Source organism: Somniosus microcephalus, chromosome 8, assembly GCF_052327205.1.
Source record: "Somniosus microcephalus isolate GS21.2 chromosome 8, FLI_Smic_1.0, whole genome shotgun sequence".
Lineage (NCBI taxonomy): Eukaryota > Metazoa > Chordata > Chondrichthyes > Squaliformes > Somniosidae > Somniosus > Somniosus microcephalus.
The window spans coordinates 136,639,395-136,660,083 of NC_140994.1; the positions used below are offsets into that span (position 1 = coordinate 136,639,395).

Below are 20,689 nucleotides of genomic sequence, written 5' to 3' on the forward strand. Positions count from 1 at the left end.
AGAATCAATATCATTCACTCAAGCAATGTCAATGAGAGAGATGAAAAACTATTCTGTCACCAGCTTCCTCTGATGCGCCCATCTGTCCGTCCCCCACTTGCACATCCTCCTCGACTCCCACAATCTCCAGGGCCGCCTCCTCTGCAGTGGTGAGCTGGGCTATTGAGAGTGGCTCTCCTCCTGTCCTCACCCTCTCCTTCTTATTGTGTGCTCTCTTTTCCTGCAATGAGGGACACAAGTCGAGTTTGAGTGAGAATGATGGAATGAGTGTAGAGAATCCATAGCATAGATGCTTAGAAGGACACAAAGGTGGAGTGATGTGCCAATACCAAGGGCCCTCCCTGTGTGTTGTAAGTTGTTGTCATAGCATCACAGTGATAGGGAGTGTGAGGGCTGCATAGTCGAATAGTTAAGTGAATGTGAACATACAGAGAGAGGGAATGGGTAAGGGTGCAGGGATGTAAGGGTAAGGTGGGATGTGGAGGAGGAGGTTGACAAAGCAGACTGCTGGTGATCAGAGGCGATAGGGATCAGATTGAGGGTCATAGGGATCAAATACTCACTTTTCCTGTGCGGAGAAGGTCATGAAACCTCTTTCTGCACTGCAGCCAGGTCCTGCTGCACATTGATATCGCATTCACCTCCTGTGCCACTTGCAGCCACACAGCTTTGGTCTGTTGTGGAGGCTTTTTCCTCCGTGAGGAAGGAAAGAGCACCTTCTTATTTGCTCTTGCTCCCTCCATCAGAGCATGGAGGGAGGCCTCATCAAATCTGGGTGCACGCTTTGGTCTGGAGCTGGACATAGTTGCAGTAGGAATCCCTCAGAAGTATGTTGATAAAGTTGTAGGGCTGAAAAAGAACCAAGGCTGCTTGCAGGCCTTAAATTAAGAGTAAGAGGATAATTAAAGAAAGGGTAGGGCCTATTAGAGATCATGAGGGTAATCTGTGTGTTGAGGCGGGAGACATCGGTAGGGTTCTTAATGAATACTTTGCGTCTCTTTTCACAAAGGAGAGGGGCGAAGCAGACATTGCTATCGGTGGGGGGGGAGGAGTGTGAAATATTAGATGAAATAAAATTCTAACAGGACTAGACAGACTAAATGCAGGAAGGATGTTCCCGATGGCGGGGGAGTCCAGAACCAGGGATCACAGTCTAAGGATAAGGGGTAATCCATTTAGGACTGAGATGAGGAGGAATTTCTTCACCCAGAGAGTGGTGAACCTGTAAAATTCTCTACCACAGAAGACCGTTGAGGCCAACTTATTAAGTATATTCAAGAAGGAGTTAGATATATTTCTTAAGGCTAAAAGGATCAAGGGATATGGGGAGAAAGCAGGGACAGGGTACTGAATTTGGATGATCAGCCGTGATCTCATTAAATGGCGGAACAGGCTCGAGATCCTGCTCCTATCTTCTATGATTATATAAACATAGCGAGAGAGGGAGTATTAAGGGGTTTAGCAGCTTTAAAAGTGGATAAACCCCCAGGCCCGGATGAAATGTATCCCAGACTGTTAAGTGAAGCAAAAGAGGAAATAGCAGAGGCCCTGACCATCATTTTTCAATCCTCTCTGGCTTCAGGTGTGGTGCCAGAGGACTGGAGGACTGCTAATGTGGTACCCTTGTTTAAAAAGGGAGAAAAGGATAGACCGAGTAATTACAGGCCAGTCAGCCTAACCTCGGTGGTGGGAAAATTATTTGAAAGTATTCTGAAGAACAGGATAAATCTTCATTTAGAAAGACACGGATTAATCAAGGACAACATAAGATGTAACTTGTCATGCCAATAAAGCGATTTGAATTGAATTGAATTGAATTGATAGTCAGCACAAATTTGTTAAGGGAAGGTGGTGTCTGACGAACTTGATTGAATTTTTTGAGGAGGTAACAAGGAGGGTAGATGAGGGTAGTTAGTGCATTTAATGTAGTGTATATGGACTTTAGCAAGGCTTCTGATAAGGTTCCACATGGCAGACTGGTCACAAAGTTAAAAGCCCATGGGATCCAGGGCAAAGTGTCAAATTGGATTCAAAACTGGCTCGGAGACAGGAAGCAGAGGGTAATGGTTGATGGGTGTTTTTGTGACTGGAAGGCTGTTTCCAGTGGGGTTCAGCAGGACTCAGTATTAGGTCCCTTGCTTTTTGTGGTATATATCAACAATCTTGACTTGGATATAGGGAGTATGATTAAGAAGTTTGCAGATGACACTAAAATCAGCTGTGTGGTTGATACTGAAGAAGGAAGCTGTAGACTGCAGGAAGATATCAATAAATTGGTCAGGTGGGCAGAACAGTGGCAAATGGAATTCAATCTGGAGAAGTGTGAGGTAATGCATTTGGGGAGGGCTAACAAGGAAAGGGAATACACATTAAATGGTAGGACACTGAGTAGTGTAGAGGAAAAATGGGACCTTGGAGTGCATGCCCACAGATCCCTGAAGGTAGCAGGCCAAGTAGATAAGGTGGTTAAGAAGGCATATGGAATTCTTGCCTTTATTAGCCGTGGCATAGAATACAAGAGCAGGGGGGTTATGCTTCAACTGTATAAAACACTAGTTAGGCCTCAGCTAGAGTACTGCGTGCAGTTCTGGTCACCACATTACAGGAAAGATGTGATTGCACTAGAGAGGGTACAGAGGAGATTTACAAGGATGTTGCTGGGAGTAGAGAATCTTAGCTATGAGGAAAGACTGGATAGGCTGGGTCTGTTTTCCTTGGAACAGAGGAGGCTGAGTGGAGACCTTATCAATGTGTTTAAAATTATGAGGGGCATAGATAAAGTGGGTAGAAAGGACCTATTTCCCTTAGCAGAGGGGTCAAAAACCAGGGGGCTCAGATTTAAAGTAATTGGGGGAAGGTTTAGAGGGGATTTGAGGGGAAATTTCTTCACCCAGAGGGTTGTGGGGGTCTGGAACTCACTGCCTGAAAGGATGGTAGAGGCAGGAACCCTAACCACATTTAAAAAGTACTTGGATGTGCACCTGGGATGCTCTACCCTGCAGGACTACTGACCAAGAGCTGGGAAGTGGGATTAGGCTGGATAGCTCTTTGTTGGCCGGCGCGGTCACGATGGGAGGAAATGGCCTCCTTCCGTGCTGTAACTTTCTATGATTCTATGATTCTATGAAATCCAGCTGCACAGATGACATCATCGGAGGCGAGTTTCAGTATCAAAAGATTCTTTGGGCCAGGGGTTCCCACATGCTGGAAGTCAAGTGCCCAATTAGGGCAAAATCACACTTTTGTCCTGCCTCACATCGGAGGCGGGGTCCTGATACGCTGACCACCTGACACGCCCCCAGCCCGCCCCCAATGACAAAATCCTGCCCATTGTGCATTATGCAGGCTGCATGTCTTTGTAGCAAACTCTCTAGCCAGGCTCACCTCATTACAGCAATGTCCCTCACCTTTGACAGAGTGCTTCTGTCATCTCACCTTCAACTGGTATCTACTCCATCAGGATGGGAAGCATTTACACTCTGTCATCTTGGCCCTCAGAATCTGACCATGATGAACCCCAACACCAGCATCAGCAGGCACACCAGCAGCACCAACAACAACACCAAACTTCTCCGCAATCAACTGATGCTGCACAGGGCATCAGCACCCGACCACATTGCTGCCCGGAACACCAGAGATGGCCTCACCATGGCCAGATTAACTTCACTTGAAGCTGTACACCCTGGCTGCCACAGGTTGGCAACACCCCACACCAACACCATAAAGCATCCCTACAATGTCCAAGCCATTACTTTCACACTCATCACCATTGCGGTGAGTACCGTTATGTCTCACTATTCACTGCAACTCACTAAGCAACTTCCAAAGATGCACACAGATCTGTTCAAGAACACAAAGTTTTGAAAATAATGGTTTCAATGTTTGACACCATATTAATAGAAACTTTACATGAACAGTGCATAAAGCACCCAAGTGGCTACCCTTGTGTGTTGTTAGTTGGTGTGATTGCACTAGGATGAGGATGAGTGTGAGGGGTGGCTAGTGAGATGGGGAAGTGGTAATGTAGATAGAGAGGGATGGGTGGAGGTCCAAGATAAGTTGGTGTGAGTAAGAATGTGTAGGAGTAGAATAGGGAAGGCAGAGTGATGGGGATATGATGAGTGGCACAGCAGGATGTGGTTGAGTGTGGCTTTGCAGTAACATTTTGTGATCTACTGAAGCCACTGCAACCTGGTCCTCCTGATGACATGCCTGCTTGTATCCTCCTGTGCAATGTGCAACCAGGCTGTGTTGGTCTCCTGGGGAGGTCTCTTCTGCCCATTGGAAGGGAAGAGAACCTCACTGCGTGCTTTGACTCCCTCCATAAGCATATGGAGGGGGTCATGGGAGAGCCTGGGTGCAGCTGTGCAGTGCTTGTCAGTGTTTACAGCACCTCAATGTTGTAGAACACTGACAGCACAATTGTCAAACTAAATTTGCGCATGGTCCCTTTAAGGAAACTGGCTGATGACGCGTCATCAAATGACATCATCAGACCCGCTTCCTTCAATTGTCGGAAAACTCGCTGAGCGGGGCTTAACAAGCCCAATCACCGTAAAATCATTCTACAGAGCGGGCTTGAGTCAGCAGCGGGGTCGGAACCCGCCACCGATGTCGCCCGCCCTGGCCCCACCGAGGTAGGGGAAATCACGGCCGATGTCTCAGGTACTTAGCTGACCCATTGAAAATCTCACACTTAGGATTTGCCAATCTTGACGGCCCTTATTTTAATATGGCTCTAAATGGTCCTCCATTCCTCTATCAAACACAGATGCTGTGCAGCCTGAAGTGGACCATTAAAGAATGGTTTACATAATCACTGAAAAACTGCAGCCATTTCATTGGAAAATATATTCTACTAATTTGTTCCATAGCCCCTCAATGTTATCAAAGGAGATACCTGTGCACTTACTGGTGTCTTTAATTTTCTCCTTGTTATTGTGTTGAACTGCTGGGGAGAGGCAGTTTTAAAGCAGGCATTTTGTGTGGACCTCCCCCTCATGTGACATCATGGCTCTCTGATGCTATCCTCAGCTCGCTGTTTATACTCCTAAATCACTGCAGAGTCACATACATATCTGCTCTCAGTCTGCTTCTAACTAGCAGTTCTAAATTATAACAAGGGATAACTGAGATACACTATCAACAGTACAGGTATCTCCCTTTTATAAAATTTATACATTGTGGGCAAATTAGTACGATACACTCCCACTTTAAACGTTTAAAATGTGTAGCAGGAAAGGACTGATAGGGACGACAGAGATAGAAAAGAATGCCGATGTTACACATCCCAACTCAGTGGCAGAGGTTGCAGCCTGAAATTAAAACATGATCATTTGGTCATTTTCACAGCATAATGCCCAATGCGCATTGAGTGGGGATGACTCACAATTATATGATCAGGAAATCTGCTGCCATTAATTAGCAGAAACTACTTCGAACTATTTTCTCACTCAGCAAAGCTTATCTGACTGTCATGATTACTATTTCTGTAGTAGGATGTAATTGTATTCCAAAATATTTTATAAAGCCAAAATTAACTTGCTGAGGTGTGGGTCATGATTCATGCACACTGCACACAGCAGAGAAAGCCATTGAATCTTTCAACATATTGTAGACACTAATAATATTTTCAAACATTGCTGTTTCCTCTCGGTGTGATTGAATGTATCAGATATTAGAGACAGGTCATTAGAAAGCATTTTGGGCTGGGGTCAAGATTTTGTATCCAGGTTATTTGCTCGGATTAGAACTTTGCTTAAATCAGATCTACCTTTAAACACACAGATAGTGGGATAACAGAGAGGTAAATAGTTAAACAGATCAATTGATGGAGGTGAACAGGCTTCCAATAGGAGTATAAACAGACATGCAGTTAGACGGATATATACATTGATCGGCAGACAGACAACCAGATAGGTGAAGAATGAGGTAACAAAACGATTGTGAAGTAAATGCAGATACAGACTGACGGACAGAATGGTAAACATAAAGAGAAAGAGAATGGGAAGTACGTAGACAGACATGGATAGACGCACTACGCATATGCTACAATATATCATAAGGTATTGGCTAAACTGCTGCTGAGGTGATTTACTAATCTCACATTCCCTTTTGGTGGGGAGGGCTGAGGTGAATGTGAAATGGAAGCCCTTCTAGATTTCACTTTTACGCTGGGGGTGGGGGGGGGATGAGATGATGTGTTTTCACAATGACTTTCTTCGAGGGAATCTTGCACTCCATTACACAGTTAAAGATTATTCCTTCACTGTTGGTTCGTAAGCCCATTCTAAATATGGAATATACTATTGCAAGTGCATTGTCACAGCAATGTCAGACTACTTCAATAATTTCACAGCTGCTTTCAGATCAACTATCCACGACAAATTAAATCTCATTCTGTGGTTACTTACCCTCAACCATTCCAATGATGAGTCACAATTACAAACCACTCTCAAGTTAGCAACATTAGACATACTTTTAAAATCAAGGACACATTTTATATAAATTACTTGCAAAAAAATCAAATTATCCCTGAGGGTTTCTTTGCACTGATTTCCACAGAATATTCTATACTTGATGTTGATTTCCCTTCACTTTTAGTGTTGGCACAAAAATACTGCTTAATTTATTATAAATTAACCAGCAGTTAATATATTTTTCTGTCTCTGCCTGTTCTCGACTCTGCTAATTCAAATCTCCTAAAGTAAAAAATGTAGGACCTTGACTAAACAGCCAGATCTTCGTGCAACTCATAGTTCCACTGCCAGACTGTTTCCTCCTGTCACTCACTGACGGCAGGTTTAGAGGGAAATCACATTTGTAGATAACAACTGTGACATATTAACAGCAATTTGTGCAAAATATTGTCGTGTGAAATGTCTGCATCACTGCACAATTTTATGAAATAATTTCAGGAAAGTTCTTAAAGGTAAGAAAACAACAATCAAATCTGGTGCGATAAGACTGCAGTATTTTTTTTACTTGTCCATATCTCTTCTCCCTTCAAATGTGAGATGTACCCGACCACTCGCTGGGTCTCCACGCTGCTTATTATCACCTCCTTTCCTGCCCCTCCTTCACCCCCCACCCCCACCCCCACCAACACTATCCATATCTATTCTGTTACAGGAACAGTTAACAATCTGACACTTATATAGAAAAAAGTCAACTTGCACAGCCAGCACCTGGGAAATATATTTGCCCTCTCCCTAAACTCTAATCCTCTTTGAGGATAATAATGGGGGGACAGAATTAACAATATTTCTGGCATATTATTACTTAACTCCTTAGAGAAATACCAGGAGTTCTTTTGAACTCTGCAGTATATTTATGTGCATACAATTACATAGAATTATGCAGCACAGAATCTGGCCATTCGGCCCAGCTGGTCTATGCCGGTATTTATGCTGCACACGAGCCTCTTCATCTCACCCCATCAACATACCCTTCTATTCCTTTCGTCCTTATGCGCTTATCCAGCTTCCCCTTAGATGCATCTATGGTATTCGCCTCAACCACTCCATGTGGTAGCGAGTTCCACATTCTCACCACTCTGAGTAAAGAAGTTTCTCCTGAATTCCTTACTGGATTTATTCGTGCATATTTATGTAGCTGAACAGTGTTTTGCTTGTACAAATGAGTTCCATGCTAGAGTGTGTGCAAGGTACTGTACTTATGTAGATGGAAGTGTGCTGATGGATTCTTCTGTACAGATGGGAAGCATTGTACCAATATGCAAAGTATTGTGCTTGTCTAGATTGAGAGCACTTTTATAGTTGGAGCATACTGTACTCTAGAAATACGAATTATTCGGATCAGCAAACATTTTGGTTTTACAAAGCTGCAGCCCATTTGAACATGTAAAAATCTGGTTCTGGAGAAGCTGTAATGAGTCGAGATACCTGCTCATGTTAATTTATAGTCAGCGAATGGTAAATATGAAAAACTATGCAGGAAAAGGCTACAATCAAAAAGACTTCCTATGGCAATTTTCTGATTTTCAATTAGGTAATAAGCATAAGGTTATATTCACCATTTTACTCCAGAGAACACTGCCTTGTACAGGACATTTTAAAATGTAATCACGTTTCAATTATGGATTAAAGGTTGTACAAGAGCTGATCTTGAGCAAGAAAATCTAATTTACATCACATAAAGCTGATTGAGGATAATAAATGCTCGGAAAGGGAATGAGCAACTGATCTGTAAGTAAAGCAGGGTCACGTATATAGCTTGCAGTCTAGAAATTGTGCTGTGCGATATTACTGTGTGAAAGCTTAATGTGTTTGCATGAAATAACTTCGTTGACTTTTAAGAGACAGTAACCTGTTTAAAAGGAATGTGTTAAGCATTCGGCTAATGTTGCACAGCTTAATAACTAGCTTTCAAAATCGTGTAGCTTCAGAATGAATTTTTTTTAATTAAATACATTGAATCATGGATACTCAATTTAATTAATGTACCTTACCTTACACAGGCACGGAGTTACATGACTGATATCAGACACCAACTATACATACAGGTTCAGACCCTGAGGGTTAAATCTGTCGATTGATCTGCATGACAGATCCCAAAACATCTGTAAATCCACTTCATCACAAAAGCCAATTCCCAGCAGCCCGGTCCATTAATTCTGACACTAGCCCCTACTATTCTGAAATATCTGACACAAGATAGATCATAAACATCACGATGATATAAGTTGGTTTTCCAGGATTAAGACGTACTATTAATTAACATTGTTAGAATCCATGTTAAATATTGTAAAAGGGCTCCGTTTTTTCCTTCATACAAAGTACACATCTCTGTCACACGCACAATCCCCCGAAAGTGTGCCACCATTGTTTGAAAAGGGGGACCTTTTTCACAAGCACACCATGCAATGACATACCCCACATTAAATGCATGATTCTCTGGATTACCCGTGTCGGGCGTCACAACATCGTTTTAAATCGCAAATATTTTCAGCTTGCTCTCTTTGAAAGAAAGACAAATCCAATTGAAAGATTAGGAACAGATTTATCTGTTAATGACTTTTATTATTTTTACATTCGCTTTTTTAAATGTTTAAATATACAGACAGCAAAATACCATAATGCACACACACTTAAGACACGACATCCAATTTACATACAGTTTACAAAGTACGTTTATTGGTTTTGAAAATGATTTTCTTGAAGGCCTTCCTGAAGTCCCTGTTGAAGATGGTGTAGATGATGGGGTTCAAAGAGCTGTTACAGTAGCCGATCCAAAAGAAAAAGTTAAAGAGGGGATCGGGGATTGAGCAGTTCTCCCTGCAGATTGCTTTCAGACTGTAGGTGAAGAAAAACGGAAACCAACAGAGCACAAAAACGCCAATCACTACCGCCAGCACGAAGGTGAAGCGCTTCTCCCTCAGCTGGGCAACTTTACTCTTGGTCAGCTTTGAAATGGGAGGCTTTCTCTGCTCCATAAATAACTGCGAGGCCCTGCTGCTGGCCCAGGACAAGCGGTTCTGCTGCGCCGTGGAGCAACAGCTGGAAGGCTGGAGCTTCCTGTGGTTGGGACACTTGGAGTTCCTCCTGGTCTCGGAGGAGAAACTCTCTTCCAGGTCGATGTCTTCCAGCTCCTCCTGCCTCTGATTGCTGCAGGAACTCTGGCTACTGGGACTCTCTGGATCAACCTTCCCTTTCCCTGCGAAACACGTTTCGGAATGGGAGGTTTGCCTGTCTACGCCGTTCCTGGCCACCGACACGATCGATGTCCTTTGTTTGGCCACCCTGTAGATTCGGAAGTACACCAAGATCATGATCACACATGGGGCAAAGAAAGACACTATGCAAGATGACAGGATGTACCAGGTGTCGTCGTTGAGTTCACAGCAACCTTGCTTACTCCGATTAGTGTCCATGGTGATCAGAGGTGGGAAGGAGATGACGGCCGATATAAGCCACACTATGGCAATCATGCATTTAATTCGTTTGGGAGTCCTTTTCAGATTATATTCTACCGCGCGGGTTACTGACCAGTATCTGTCCAAACTTATAGCACAGAGGTGGACAATCGAGGAGGTACAGAAGAGAACATCTAGAGCTAGATAGATGCCGCACCAAACGCTCCCAAAGTACCAGTAGCCCATCAGCTCGTTGGCAAGGGAGAAAGGGATGACCAAGGCAGCCACCAGGATGTCAGCCGAGGCTAGAGAAACCAGGAAAAGGTTCTGAGGAGGTCTAAGAGCCCTGCTGGTAAAAACGGCCACCACGACTAGGATGTTGCCCACGATGGTGAGGAGGATGATGAACGTGACCACGATGCTGACCAGGGCAGTCGATGCCGGGGAGTAGTGAGGGGCCAGCCTCTGAGAGTCGGTGGCATTGACCTCTTCGGATCGGTTCAGATCAGACTGGCCGCAAAGCTCCATCTCCATCACATTTTCAGCCCCAATTTGCAGCCTTGGTGCTGACCCAGCGTGGTCTGGACTCAACAGTCAAGCCTGGCCGTCACCCTTAATTTTGGACCAACAATCAAATTATCTCTCGCTTTCATCCTGGTGCAGTCTCAATAGTGGCAAAATGATCGCGAAAAAAACTTTCCGAACCATCTCAGGTGAAACGGTCAATTCTAAATCCCAGTTGGATGCACTTAAAGAGCGCCGCTGTCTTCTGCTGTTTGGACCCAGTCTATGGTGGGTGTGTTGGAGAGCGTAGTTGCCAAGCTCGTGAATAACTCTGAATTCTATTTCTCTCTACCCGCTCAACCTTTACAAAGCTCCCAGACCCTGACGTCAACCTCTCGCCCAACCAACCAGTATTCGAGCTCAGCAAGGACAAGGTTTTTTTTCTAATAATGAGTACAAATGTTGTAAGCAGAGGGAGCGAGTCGGCGTTCCGGCAGGAAGGCGGTGAGATGTGACGCTAAACGCACTGAATCATTTCGACTCGCAGCCCAAGTTCAGAGACACCGCAAAAGGCGTTTTGTGTACAGAGTTTTTCTAAATGATATCCTAATTAATTTTATTTTGCCTTCTTTTGCGTCAAGAACAGAGCTGAACACATACACCCCTCTGCTGCACTCGCAGATTTGACACTGGCTTACCTGAATCTCTGGAGGTAGTGAGCGAGAAAGCTCCACCCTGACTGTACCCACTCCTCCAGAACACACTCTAGGACAGTTCACACGCCCTCATTTTGAAGAACCATATTGTGGACGATAGGTAGACATTTTTATTTAAAAGCTAACTATAGCTGTAAGCTTGTTAAAGTGCGTTCATCACTTAAGTGCTCCCGAAAGCTCAGCCTGAATATTTCAAAGCCGGAGGGAGGGGAGTCCGCTGCAATCCTGAAGCCAATAATTGGGTTCAGTTTGATTTACTTACTGTCTGAAACACAGCACCTGCAGTGTATATTTAAACAAAATGTGTGTATGACACGAGGATGTTGCATTTAGACTGTTTCTAGTGCACCAGGGATTGGAAGCGCAATGCTATTCTCCGCTCTGACTATAAAAGAACAGCAGTGAGACCAGCCTTTGAGGCAAAAACTCGGAGCAACATTGACTCCTCCCTGATTGGAGAGCCGGTTAGAGGCTGATTGCGCTGACCTTGTCATGTAAACAATATGAAGTGTTTATGTTTCTGACCTATTTCCGTACATTCTCTTAAATGATCCGTGGGATCAGAGAGGTCACACTTTCCTTATTAGATAAAAACAGGCAATACTGTAATATACAAAAGCCAGGTTACATCCGCTCACTGTAAATAGCATCATACATGGTCATGATTTCCTCAACAGCCGATTCCGCTCGATTACATCTGGAAACCTTGTTTGGAAACAATCTTTAGCGATTGTAAGGTAAGACAGTAACAACAACCTGATTTTTTTTTAGTGCCTTTAATGCCTCAAATGCACATCACCAAGGATAGACATGGACGCCCGGCAGCAGTAAAGGGGAGAGATATGGCTCAAAGCACAGAGCAAGAGGAGGTTTTCAGGAGACTTTTAAATGTGGGGAGAGCAATAGCAAGGGAAGAGGTTTAGGGAGAGAGCCCCAGAGAGTGCGGACTAGGTCCAGGGTTCTGCTTTGAGTTGAGGTGGCGGGACGCTGGGATTCACACGAAGACCAGAGTTGGAAGTACAAAGGACAGGAGCTGGGACCTGGAGCCGAAGGCAGTTCCAGAAGTAAGATTGGGGTTAGCCAAAAAGCTTGGTAAAAAGGGCGTGGGTTTTGAATTCAGTGTATTTGGGGACGCGGGGTCTGTGGAGATTGCCAAGGAGTTTTGGACAACTTGGAAATGTGTGAAAGGTAAAGCTGGGGATTTGGGTGGAGGGGGCATTGGAGAAGCGGAGTCTAGTAGTAAGGCGGGTTTCAGGGCAATCGGGGTGAGGTAAAGGTGGAGAAGGGCAAAATTGTGGAATTAGTCTAGTTTGACCAAGCTTTAGATCACCTGCCCTCATATCTCCTTATGTGGCTCGGTGTCAAATGTGTCTGATTCCGCTCCTGTGAAGCGCCTTGGGACGTTTTACTACGTTAAAGGCGCTATATAAATACAGGTTGTTGTTGTAGGTGTTGGTTCGGATGTGGGATTGAAGCTGTGCTCAGGTGGACACTGAGGCTGCAATATCACCTGGCTCAGCCCGAACCCACACTCCGGGAAAGGATGGAATGGGAGCGAGAGGATGGAATGGGAGCGAGAGTCTGGAGCTTTTTTGGGGGGGAAAGGGGACGTTGTAATTCCAGTTACTCCTGGAAGGTCCGTTCAAGTAAAGGATTAATAATAAATTGATGTGGCTGCAATCCAGGACTAGTAGCAGAAAGGTTGGCGAAGGGGAGGAGGCAAGAGGTCAAAGGACAGTTTGAACTCTATGAGGCTAAGATGAGATAATTAAATGGAGCAGCAATTAAAGTATTAACTTCCAGTGTCACTGCCCAGAAATTCTTCCAGCAAATCTGTGCAACAAAAAGCTTTTTCACTAGTCTATTAATAGTTGTGAAAATTTACGTTCTAGGTGTAAATAGTTGCACGAATGGCATTTGAAATAAACAAACGTGTGAATAAAATTGGAGCTGGTGGACGATTAGTCCTTATGCCCCTTTACCCCACCTGTCCAGTGTACAGGTGCCTGTTCTATGAGGCAGCTGGAGTTGCCCCTGTGGTGGTCTCTGACGAGGCAGCTCCCGATCATCCAAAGCCTCACTGGACCTGTGGGCCCCCAGGCGGCTGTGTCTAAGTTCACAGCTACTCCCCGCTGAAGGGGGGGAGGTGCGACGCAGTTTACCGTGCGGTTAACCATGCCCCTTTATTCCATCCTGTTAGATCAGGTGGTGAAAAACTACTGCCGGGGGCTTTCCGCTTCAAAGCTCCCAGCCCACAGTTTCTGCTCTTTTTAATAGGTCGGAAAATTGGTGAGCAGAAAAGCCGCATATCCGCCGGGTTTTCCGCCTTTGCGCTCGTCGGCGATTGCCACCCATTTATGGTTGGAAAATCGCGAGCTGACTCGCGCAGACACGGAAATTCCCGGCTAGTTTAAGAGCTCGGTGTCAAAAAATTATCTGGAAGTCCAAATAAGATACTTCTTAAGGGCTTCCATTAGCTTTTATTTTTAATATCTTCAAAGTCCAGGAGATTTGTTAACAGGAATTTCCTCTGCTAAATCCATACTGACTGTTGCTCTTTAACATACTCTAGGTACGTCTTCAACCTATCTCGTATTATAATTTCCATATTCGTATCCAGTATTGGTGTAAGACTACCCCTATGTTTACCTTAGTCCGATTCGCCACCCCTTTTTTTTTCAATATATGGCACTTACTTTGCCAGCTTCCAATCCTGCGGAACGCCCTTCCACCCCCCCCCCCCCAAATAAATCTTTCATTACTCTACCAATTTCCTGCCTCATCTCCTTCGCACCCAAGGATATATGATATATGCCATCTGGCCCAGGGGGGTTATTGCCTTCTATCCTTTTAACTGACCATGTACCACTTCCTCACTGATTTCAATATAACCGACAATATTTGTTGCACCACAATAATTAGATAGTGAACAATTATATTTCTCCCTGGTCAACACTTTAAGGAAATAACTAATAAGAAATGTTCAATTATTACACCACTTTTATCTATTAAACCTTTGACTTCCTAACTACTCTACTATTACAGCATTGAAAAATATTTATTACTATGTTTAGCATCCTTTCCTACATTCCTCTCTAGTGCCTTTTTTGCATCCTAATGCTTTTTTTTTAAAAACCTAGTTTAACATTTTCTTATATTCCTTCCCCTTCTTTTACCCGATAGGCTTTATATAGTTTCTTTTTCTTGCCGATTGTCGATTAATCTCTCTCTTCATTCTTTTTGGAGATTTCTTTGCTCTTTTTTATATACTGGTTTTAAAGGTTTTCCATTTTTCCTCCATGCACCCTCCTCTTAGCAGTCCATCCCACTCAATTTCTTTCAGTGCACTGTTCATTCTATTGAAGATTGCTTTCTTGGAAATCACACATTTCTGCCCTAGTGTTTGCCGTGCCATTTGTTAAATCATCTCAAATGTTATTATATTGTGATATTATGTCACCAGCAAAAACACTGGTGGGCAAAATAAAGGAAAATCCCAAGGTGTTTTATAAGTATATTAAGGGCAAGAGGATAACCAGGGAAAGAGTAGGGCCCATTAGGGACCAAAGTGGCAATCTGTGTGTAGAGCCAGAAGATGTAGGTGAGGTTTTAAATGAATATTTTGTATCTGTGTTCACTTTGGAGAAGGACGATGTAGGCATAGAAATCAGGCAGGGGGATTGTGATATACTTGAACAAATTAGCATTGAGAGGGAGGAGGTGCTAGTAGTTTTAGCGGGCTTAAAAGTGGATAAATCCCCAGGCCCAGATGAGATGTATCCCAGGCTGCTGTATGAGGCAAGGGAGGAGATTGCAGGGGCTCTGACACAAATTTTCTGAACCTCTCTGGCCACAGGGGAGGTGCCAGAGGACTGGAGGACAGCTAACATAGTACCATTATTCAAAAAGGGTAGATGGGATAAACCAGGGAATTTCAGGCCAGTGAGCCTAACATCAGCGGTAGGGAAATTATTGGAAAAAATTCTGAGGGACAGAATTAGTCTCCACTTGGAGAGGCAAGGATTAATCAAGGATAGTCAGCATGGCTTTGTCAGGGGGAGATCATGTCTAACCAATTGATTGCATTTTTCGAGGGGGTAACTAGGTGTGTGGATGAGGGTAGTGCAGTTGATGTAGTCTGCATGGACTTCAGTAACGCTTTTGACAAAGTCCCGCATGGGAGACTGGTCAAGAAGGTAAGAGCCCATGGGATCCAGGGCAATTTGGCATATTGGATCCAAAATTGGCTTAGTGGCAAGAGGCAGAGGGTGATGGTCAAAGGTTGTTTTTGTGACTGGAAGCCTGTGTCCAGTGGTGTACCGCAGGGATTGGTGCTGGGTCCCTTGCTGTTTGTAGTGTACATTAATTATTTAGATATGAATGTAGGAGGTATGATCAGTAAGTTCGCAGATGACACAAAAATTGGAGGAGTGGTAAATAGCGAGGAGGGAAGCCTCAGGCTACAGGACAATATAGATGGGTTGGTCAGATGGGCAGAACAGTGGCAAATGGAATTTAACCCTGAAAAGTGTGAGGTGATGCATTTTGGGAGGACTAATAAGGCAAGGGAATACACAATGAATGGTAGAACCCTAGGAAGGACAGAGGATCAGAGGGACCTTGGTGTGCATGTACATAGATCCCTGAAGGCAGCAGGACAGGTAGATAATGTGGTAAGAAGGCATATGGGATACTTGCCTTCATTAGCCGAGGCATAGAATATAAGAGCAGGGAGGTTATGATGGAGTAGTACAAAACGCTAGTTAGGCCACAGCTGGAATACTGTGTGCAGTTCTGGTCGCCACACTATAGGAAGGATGTGATTGCATTAGAGAGGGTGCAGAGGAGATTCACCAGGATGTTACCTGGGCTGGAGTGTTTCAGCTATGAAGAGAGACTGGACAGGCTGGGGTTGTTTTCCTTTGAGCAGAGAAGGCCGAGGGGGTTGAGGTGTACAAAATTATGAGGGGCATATATAGGGTAGATAGAAAGGAACTTTTCCCCTTAGTAGAGGGGTCAATAACCAGGGGGCATAGTTTCAAGGTAAGGGGCAGGAGGTTTAGAGGGGATTTGAGGAAAAACTTTTACACCCAGAGGGTGAATCTGGAACTCACTGCCTGAAAGGGTGGTAGAGGCAGGAACCCTCACAACATTCAAGAAGCATTTAGATGAGCACTTGAAAGGCCATAGCATACAAGGCTACGGACCAAGTGCTGGAAAATTGGATTAGAATAGAGAGGGCTTGATGGCCGGCTCAGACACGATGGGCCGAAGGGCCTCTTTCTGTGCTGTATAACTCTGGGCTGGATTTTCATTGAGGAGGCGGGTAGGAGGTGGGACTACAACTTTTGGGTTTGTAGTCCCGCCTCCATCGTTGTAGCCAACCCACGCGATTTTGACCCCACATGCCTCCAATCCCGCCTCCACGGCCCAATGAAAATCCTGCCCTATGACTCTAGAGGTTGTACTACTTTTGAATTGTGAAGACCAAACTGATTGCTTGCAAGGGCCAGAGCTCTCCGTGAGTGTTTCCTAGTGACTCCATGAAGCATGTGGGAAGATTTTCCAATGTGGTTGCAGCTTATACCTGAATGGTTAGAAATAGGTTTTGTACTGACACAAATGAAGGGATTATTCCAAGATCAATTCATTATCATTTATTTGTCCCTGGTATCTTTTTTATAGCCTCGTTAAGTTTTTTACTATGTCAGTGTTTGTTTTGTGCTTTACCTCATCTTCTTCTGACCCATGCCTACATACAGCTCACCAAGTGACAAGACATCCATACAAACAGCTCACCAAGTGATGAGACATCTATACATACAGCTCACCAAGTGATGAAACATCCATACATACAGCTCTCCAAGTGACGAGACATCCATACATACAGCTCACCAAGTGACGAGACAACCATACATACAGCTCTCCAAGTGACACGACATCCATACATACAGCTCTCCAAGTGACGCAACATCCATACATACAGCTCTCCAAGTGACGAGACATCCATACATACAGCTCTCCAAGTGATGAGACATCCATACATACAGCCCGCCAATACATGAGACATCTGACGTAAGAAAACTACTAGGCCCTTGGTCTGAGTATTAAACAAGGCTTTAATCAACTGTTTTTCAACATGGAGATCTGGTTGTGTCCTTCAATAGTTCATTTTAAAGAATGTCCTGAGCAAGCTGGGCCCATGCCCGAGTATTTATACTCTCCCTGGACAGCGCCACCAGCAGGCCACCCAGTATCATTTCATAAGTCATTTCCACATGAATGATAAGATTCATGTCAACATCTATACATACAGCTCTCCAAGTGACGCGACACTCATACATACAGCTCACCAAGTGATGAGACATCCATACATACAGCTCTCCAAGTGATGAGACATCCATACATACAGCTCTCCAAGTGACCAGACATCCATACATCCATACCATGGGCTGGACCTGAACCCAGGTCACAACTATGGAAAGACATTATAGTAATTCACTCCACTAATTTCCTCCTAATATGTTTTTTTAATAAAGAAAGAACTTGCATTTATATAGGCCTAGAAATTCAGTTGGGCGCGCCAGCCATCAGCGCCTTAGGAGGAGTAGATCTCGAGCGCTAGGCGCTTATCGCCCGGGCGCAGCGCGATCTGCGCCTCTCCCCAACTTCAGGACACATTTAGCGCCGGCGCAAAGTCTTAGTGCGCGCGCCCTGCTGCGCGCGCAGATCATGACGGCATTTAATAGTGCAACGCCCTTTGTGCGCCCCAAACCGGAAATTCACTTGCGCCGGCCCATTGTGCGCTGGGCGGCCCTAACGACTGTGAAGTGGAACGGTACACAGCCGAGCCGGGCCGCGGGGAGCGCTAATTAAAGGGCACTTACCCTGCACTATAAAGGCCAGCCATTTTGCAGCATTCACTCTTGTGCCATGGTTTTTTGGACAGAGACCAAGGAGGAGAGCTTACTGGTTTGGACCAACACTAGGACAGGTATTTTTGGCTCAGGCCAGAGCTTAGCAATTATCTTTGCCTTCATTGAGAGCTCAGTGTTTGCCAGCATATAATGGGGGCTGCATTGGGTGCCAACGCTGACTTTCAGCCTTATGCCAGAAGGGCTTACAGACGCCGTGAGAGAGTGGCAGTCCTGGCTAGATGCAGAGGGGGCAACAGGCATCGCCAACTGAGGCCTTACCCACTCAGGGTATATCGCCAGCAGTCCTCCTATCTGACCATGTCTGCCGCGATGTGTGTTAGGAGGCTGCGATTCAGAAGGGAGGTCGTTGCAGACATCTGCCAGCTGCTTCACAGAGATCTGCAGCCACAGCTGATGCGCAGGACGTCTGTCGGTGGCAGTGAAGGTGACGGTGGCTCTCAACTTCTATGCCACCGGCTCCTTCCAATCCGCTGCTGGGGACATCGCTAACATCTCCCAGTTCGCCGTGCATTGCTGCATCCGCCAGGTGACAGAAGCCCTTTTCACAAGGAGACATCAATTCATCTCCTTCCCCATGACCCTGGACAAGCAGCAGCAGCGTGCAGTGGGATTTGCAAGAATAGCAGGCTTCCCCATGGTGCAGGGCGCCATTGACTGCACGCATGTGGCTTTGCGGGCACCTCTGGAGCATGCCGAGGATTACCGCAACCGGAAGGGCTACCATTCCCTCAATGTACAGCTGGTGTGTGACCACAGGCAGCGCATCCTAGCTGTCAATGCCCGCTTTCCAGGCAGCAGCCACGATGCCTTTATCCTGCGACAGACAACTGTGGCTGACATGTTCCAGGCACAGCCTCCCCCAAGAGGATGGCTTATCGGGGACAAAGGCTATCCTTTGTGTACCTGGCTCATGACCCCGCTCCGCGCGCCCACGACCCCTGCTGAAGAGGCATACAACGAGAGCCATCAAGCGACTAGGAACATCATAGAACAAACAATCGGCGTCCTCAAGCAACGGTTCCGCTGTCTCGATCGCTCCGGGGGAGCCCTCCAGTATTCGCAGGATCGAGTCTCCCAATTCGTCATCGTTTGCTGCATGCTGCACAACCTGGCTATCCGCAGGACTCAGGCACTGCCACCTCACATTGGACCACCACCTCAGGAGGAGGAGCATGAGGAGGAGGAGGACGAGGAGTACCAGCCCAGGAGGGAGGCACAAGATCCAAGGGCCGCCCGTCGGCGGCTTATTGAACGTCACTTCTAGGCCCCCTGTCAGGGAATGGCTTGTGCCAATGAAAGAACATGATTGCAGCTGCTCCGCAAGCCCTCAGCCGGTTAAGGCAACAAACACTTCAAAGATCAAACATGGACAATGTTAATAAATAAAATGCTTTATTGTTCAAACTCAGCTCCCTTCCCACATGAAAACCAAAAACAGACGAAACCCCCAAAAAACACTCAAACAAATTACTCACTCCCACAACCTGGAGAGGATTAACAAAATAGTGCAATTAAAATGGCCGTCATTCTCGGCCTTCGTAAAAAACAAACGTCACATCATCGGCCTTCAAAAAACAAACATGCAAATCTCGGCCTCAAAAAACAAACACAACTGGCCACACATTCGACTATTTGGCCCGCTAGGGCGATGCCTTGGCCATCTTTGTGTGGCCCCTGCCCGCCCTGCTGCTCCTCCTCAAAGTAAGGCCATTGGCTGCTGCAAGGCTGGGGGCAGGCGCCTGAGGGGCACATGTCGTGACGGCAGATGCCCTTGGGGGTCGGCCTAGTCGCGGTCTGGCCGTCGAGCGGTCGGCTGTTGAATGCTGCAGCTGTGGTTGGCCAGCATCAGTCGCTGCAGTAGCTCCTGCCAGCTCCACTGGGGGAGTGGCAGTGGCGGCTGGAGGAATGCGGGCAAGCTGGCGGATGGCAGGCACTCGCTGGTCGCCTGAGACACTGGCACTCGCCCGGGCCAGCACTGCAGCATGCGCACCAATCTGCCGAGGGACAGACCGCTGTGCTGCTGCAGCGCGCCGGGTGCCCTGGCGATGCCTAGCTGACACAGCGAGTGTGGCAGCAGTGAGTGCCCGTGTTGACCTGTTCACTGACCGCATCAGAGCAGCCATTGACTGGATGGCACCACTGATCACCTGGCCAGTCGTTGCCAGAGCTGCCCCGAATTCCGCCCGACTCGCTGCCTGATCTGCCCGGAATTCCGCCCGACTGATGGCCTCTGAGGGCCCGAACTCGGTCACACTCCGAGAGAGGGACTCGATGGCCTCAGTCAACCGTGCCACTGCCGCCATGAGCTCCGTGTGCCGGCGCTCCGAGTCCGCGGACAAGTCCTCGAGGCGTTCCATCTCCTCGGCGAAGACCATCTCCGGACTGGGGGCCGGACTCTCCCTCTGGGGAGAAGGCCGCCGAGCTGGCCGACCCTTCCTGCGTTGCTGTTCGCCGCTGGGCCCAGCAATTGGACTCCCCTCCAACGCAGCCCCCCTCTGGGGAGAAGGCCGCCGAGCTTCCACCCCCCTCCCGCGTTTCTGCAGGCCGCAGGTCCCATGAGCTCCCCTCCCCTTCGAAACTTCCGCCACGCTCCCCTCCAGGGAAGACATGTCCCCTACATTGGCCTGGGTGGCCGCGGCTGAGGGTTCCCCTGATGG

General features: G+C 46.4%; 1 protein-coding gene across 1 annotated transcript; it reads right to left on the bottom strand.

Annotated features, from left to right (window-relative positions):
• Window positions 1-8,428: 8,428 nt before the first annotated feature.
• On the bottom strand, window positions 8,429-10,915 carry adra2db (adrenergic, alpha-2D-, receptor b). Its single transcript, XM_085995152.1, has one exon. It carries the CDS (start codon window positions 10,406-10,408, stop codon window positions 9,140-9,142), a length of 1,269 nt encoding a protein of 422 aa, XP_085851278.1. The 5' UTR covers window positions 10,409-10,915; the 3' UTR covers window positions 8,429-9,139.
• Between the last annotated feature and the right edge of the window lie 9,774 nt (window positions 10,916-20,689).

Excerpts from the sequence above, each read along its gene's own strand:
- adra2db (XM_085995152.1), bottom strand. The coding sequence starts at position 10,408 with ATGGAGATGGAGCTTTGCGGCCAGTCTGATCTGAACCGATCCGAAGAG.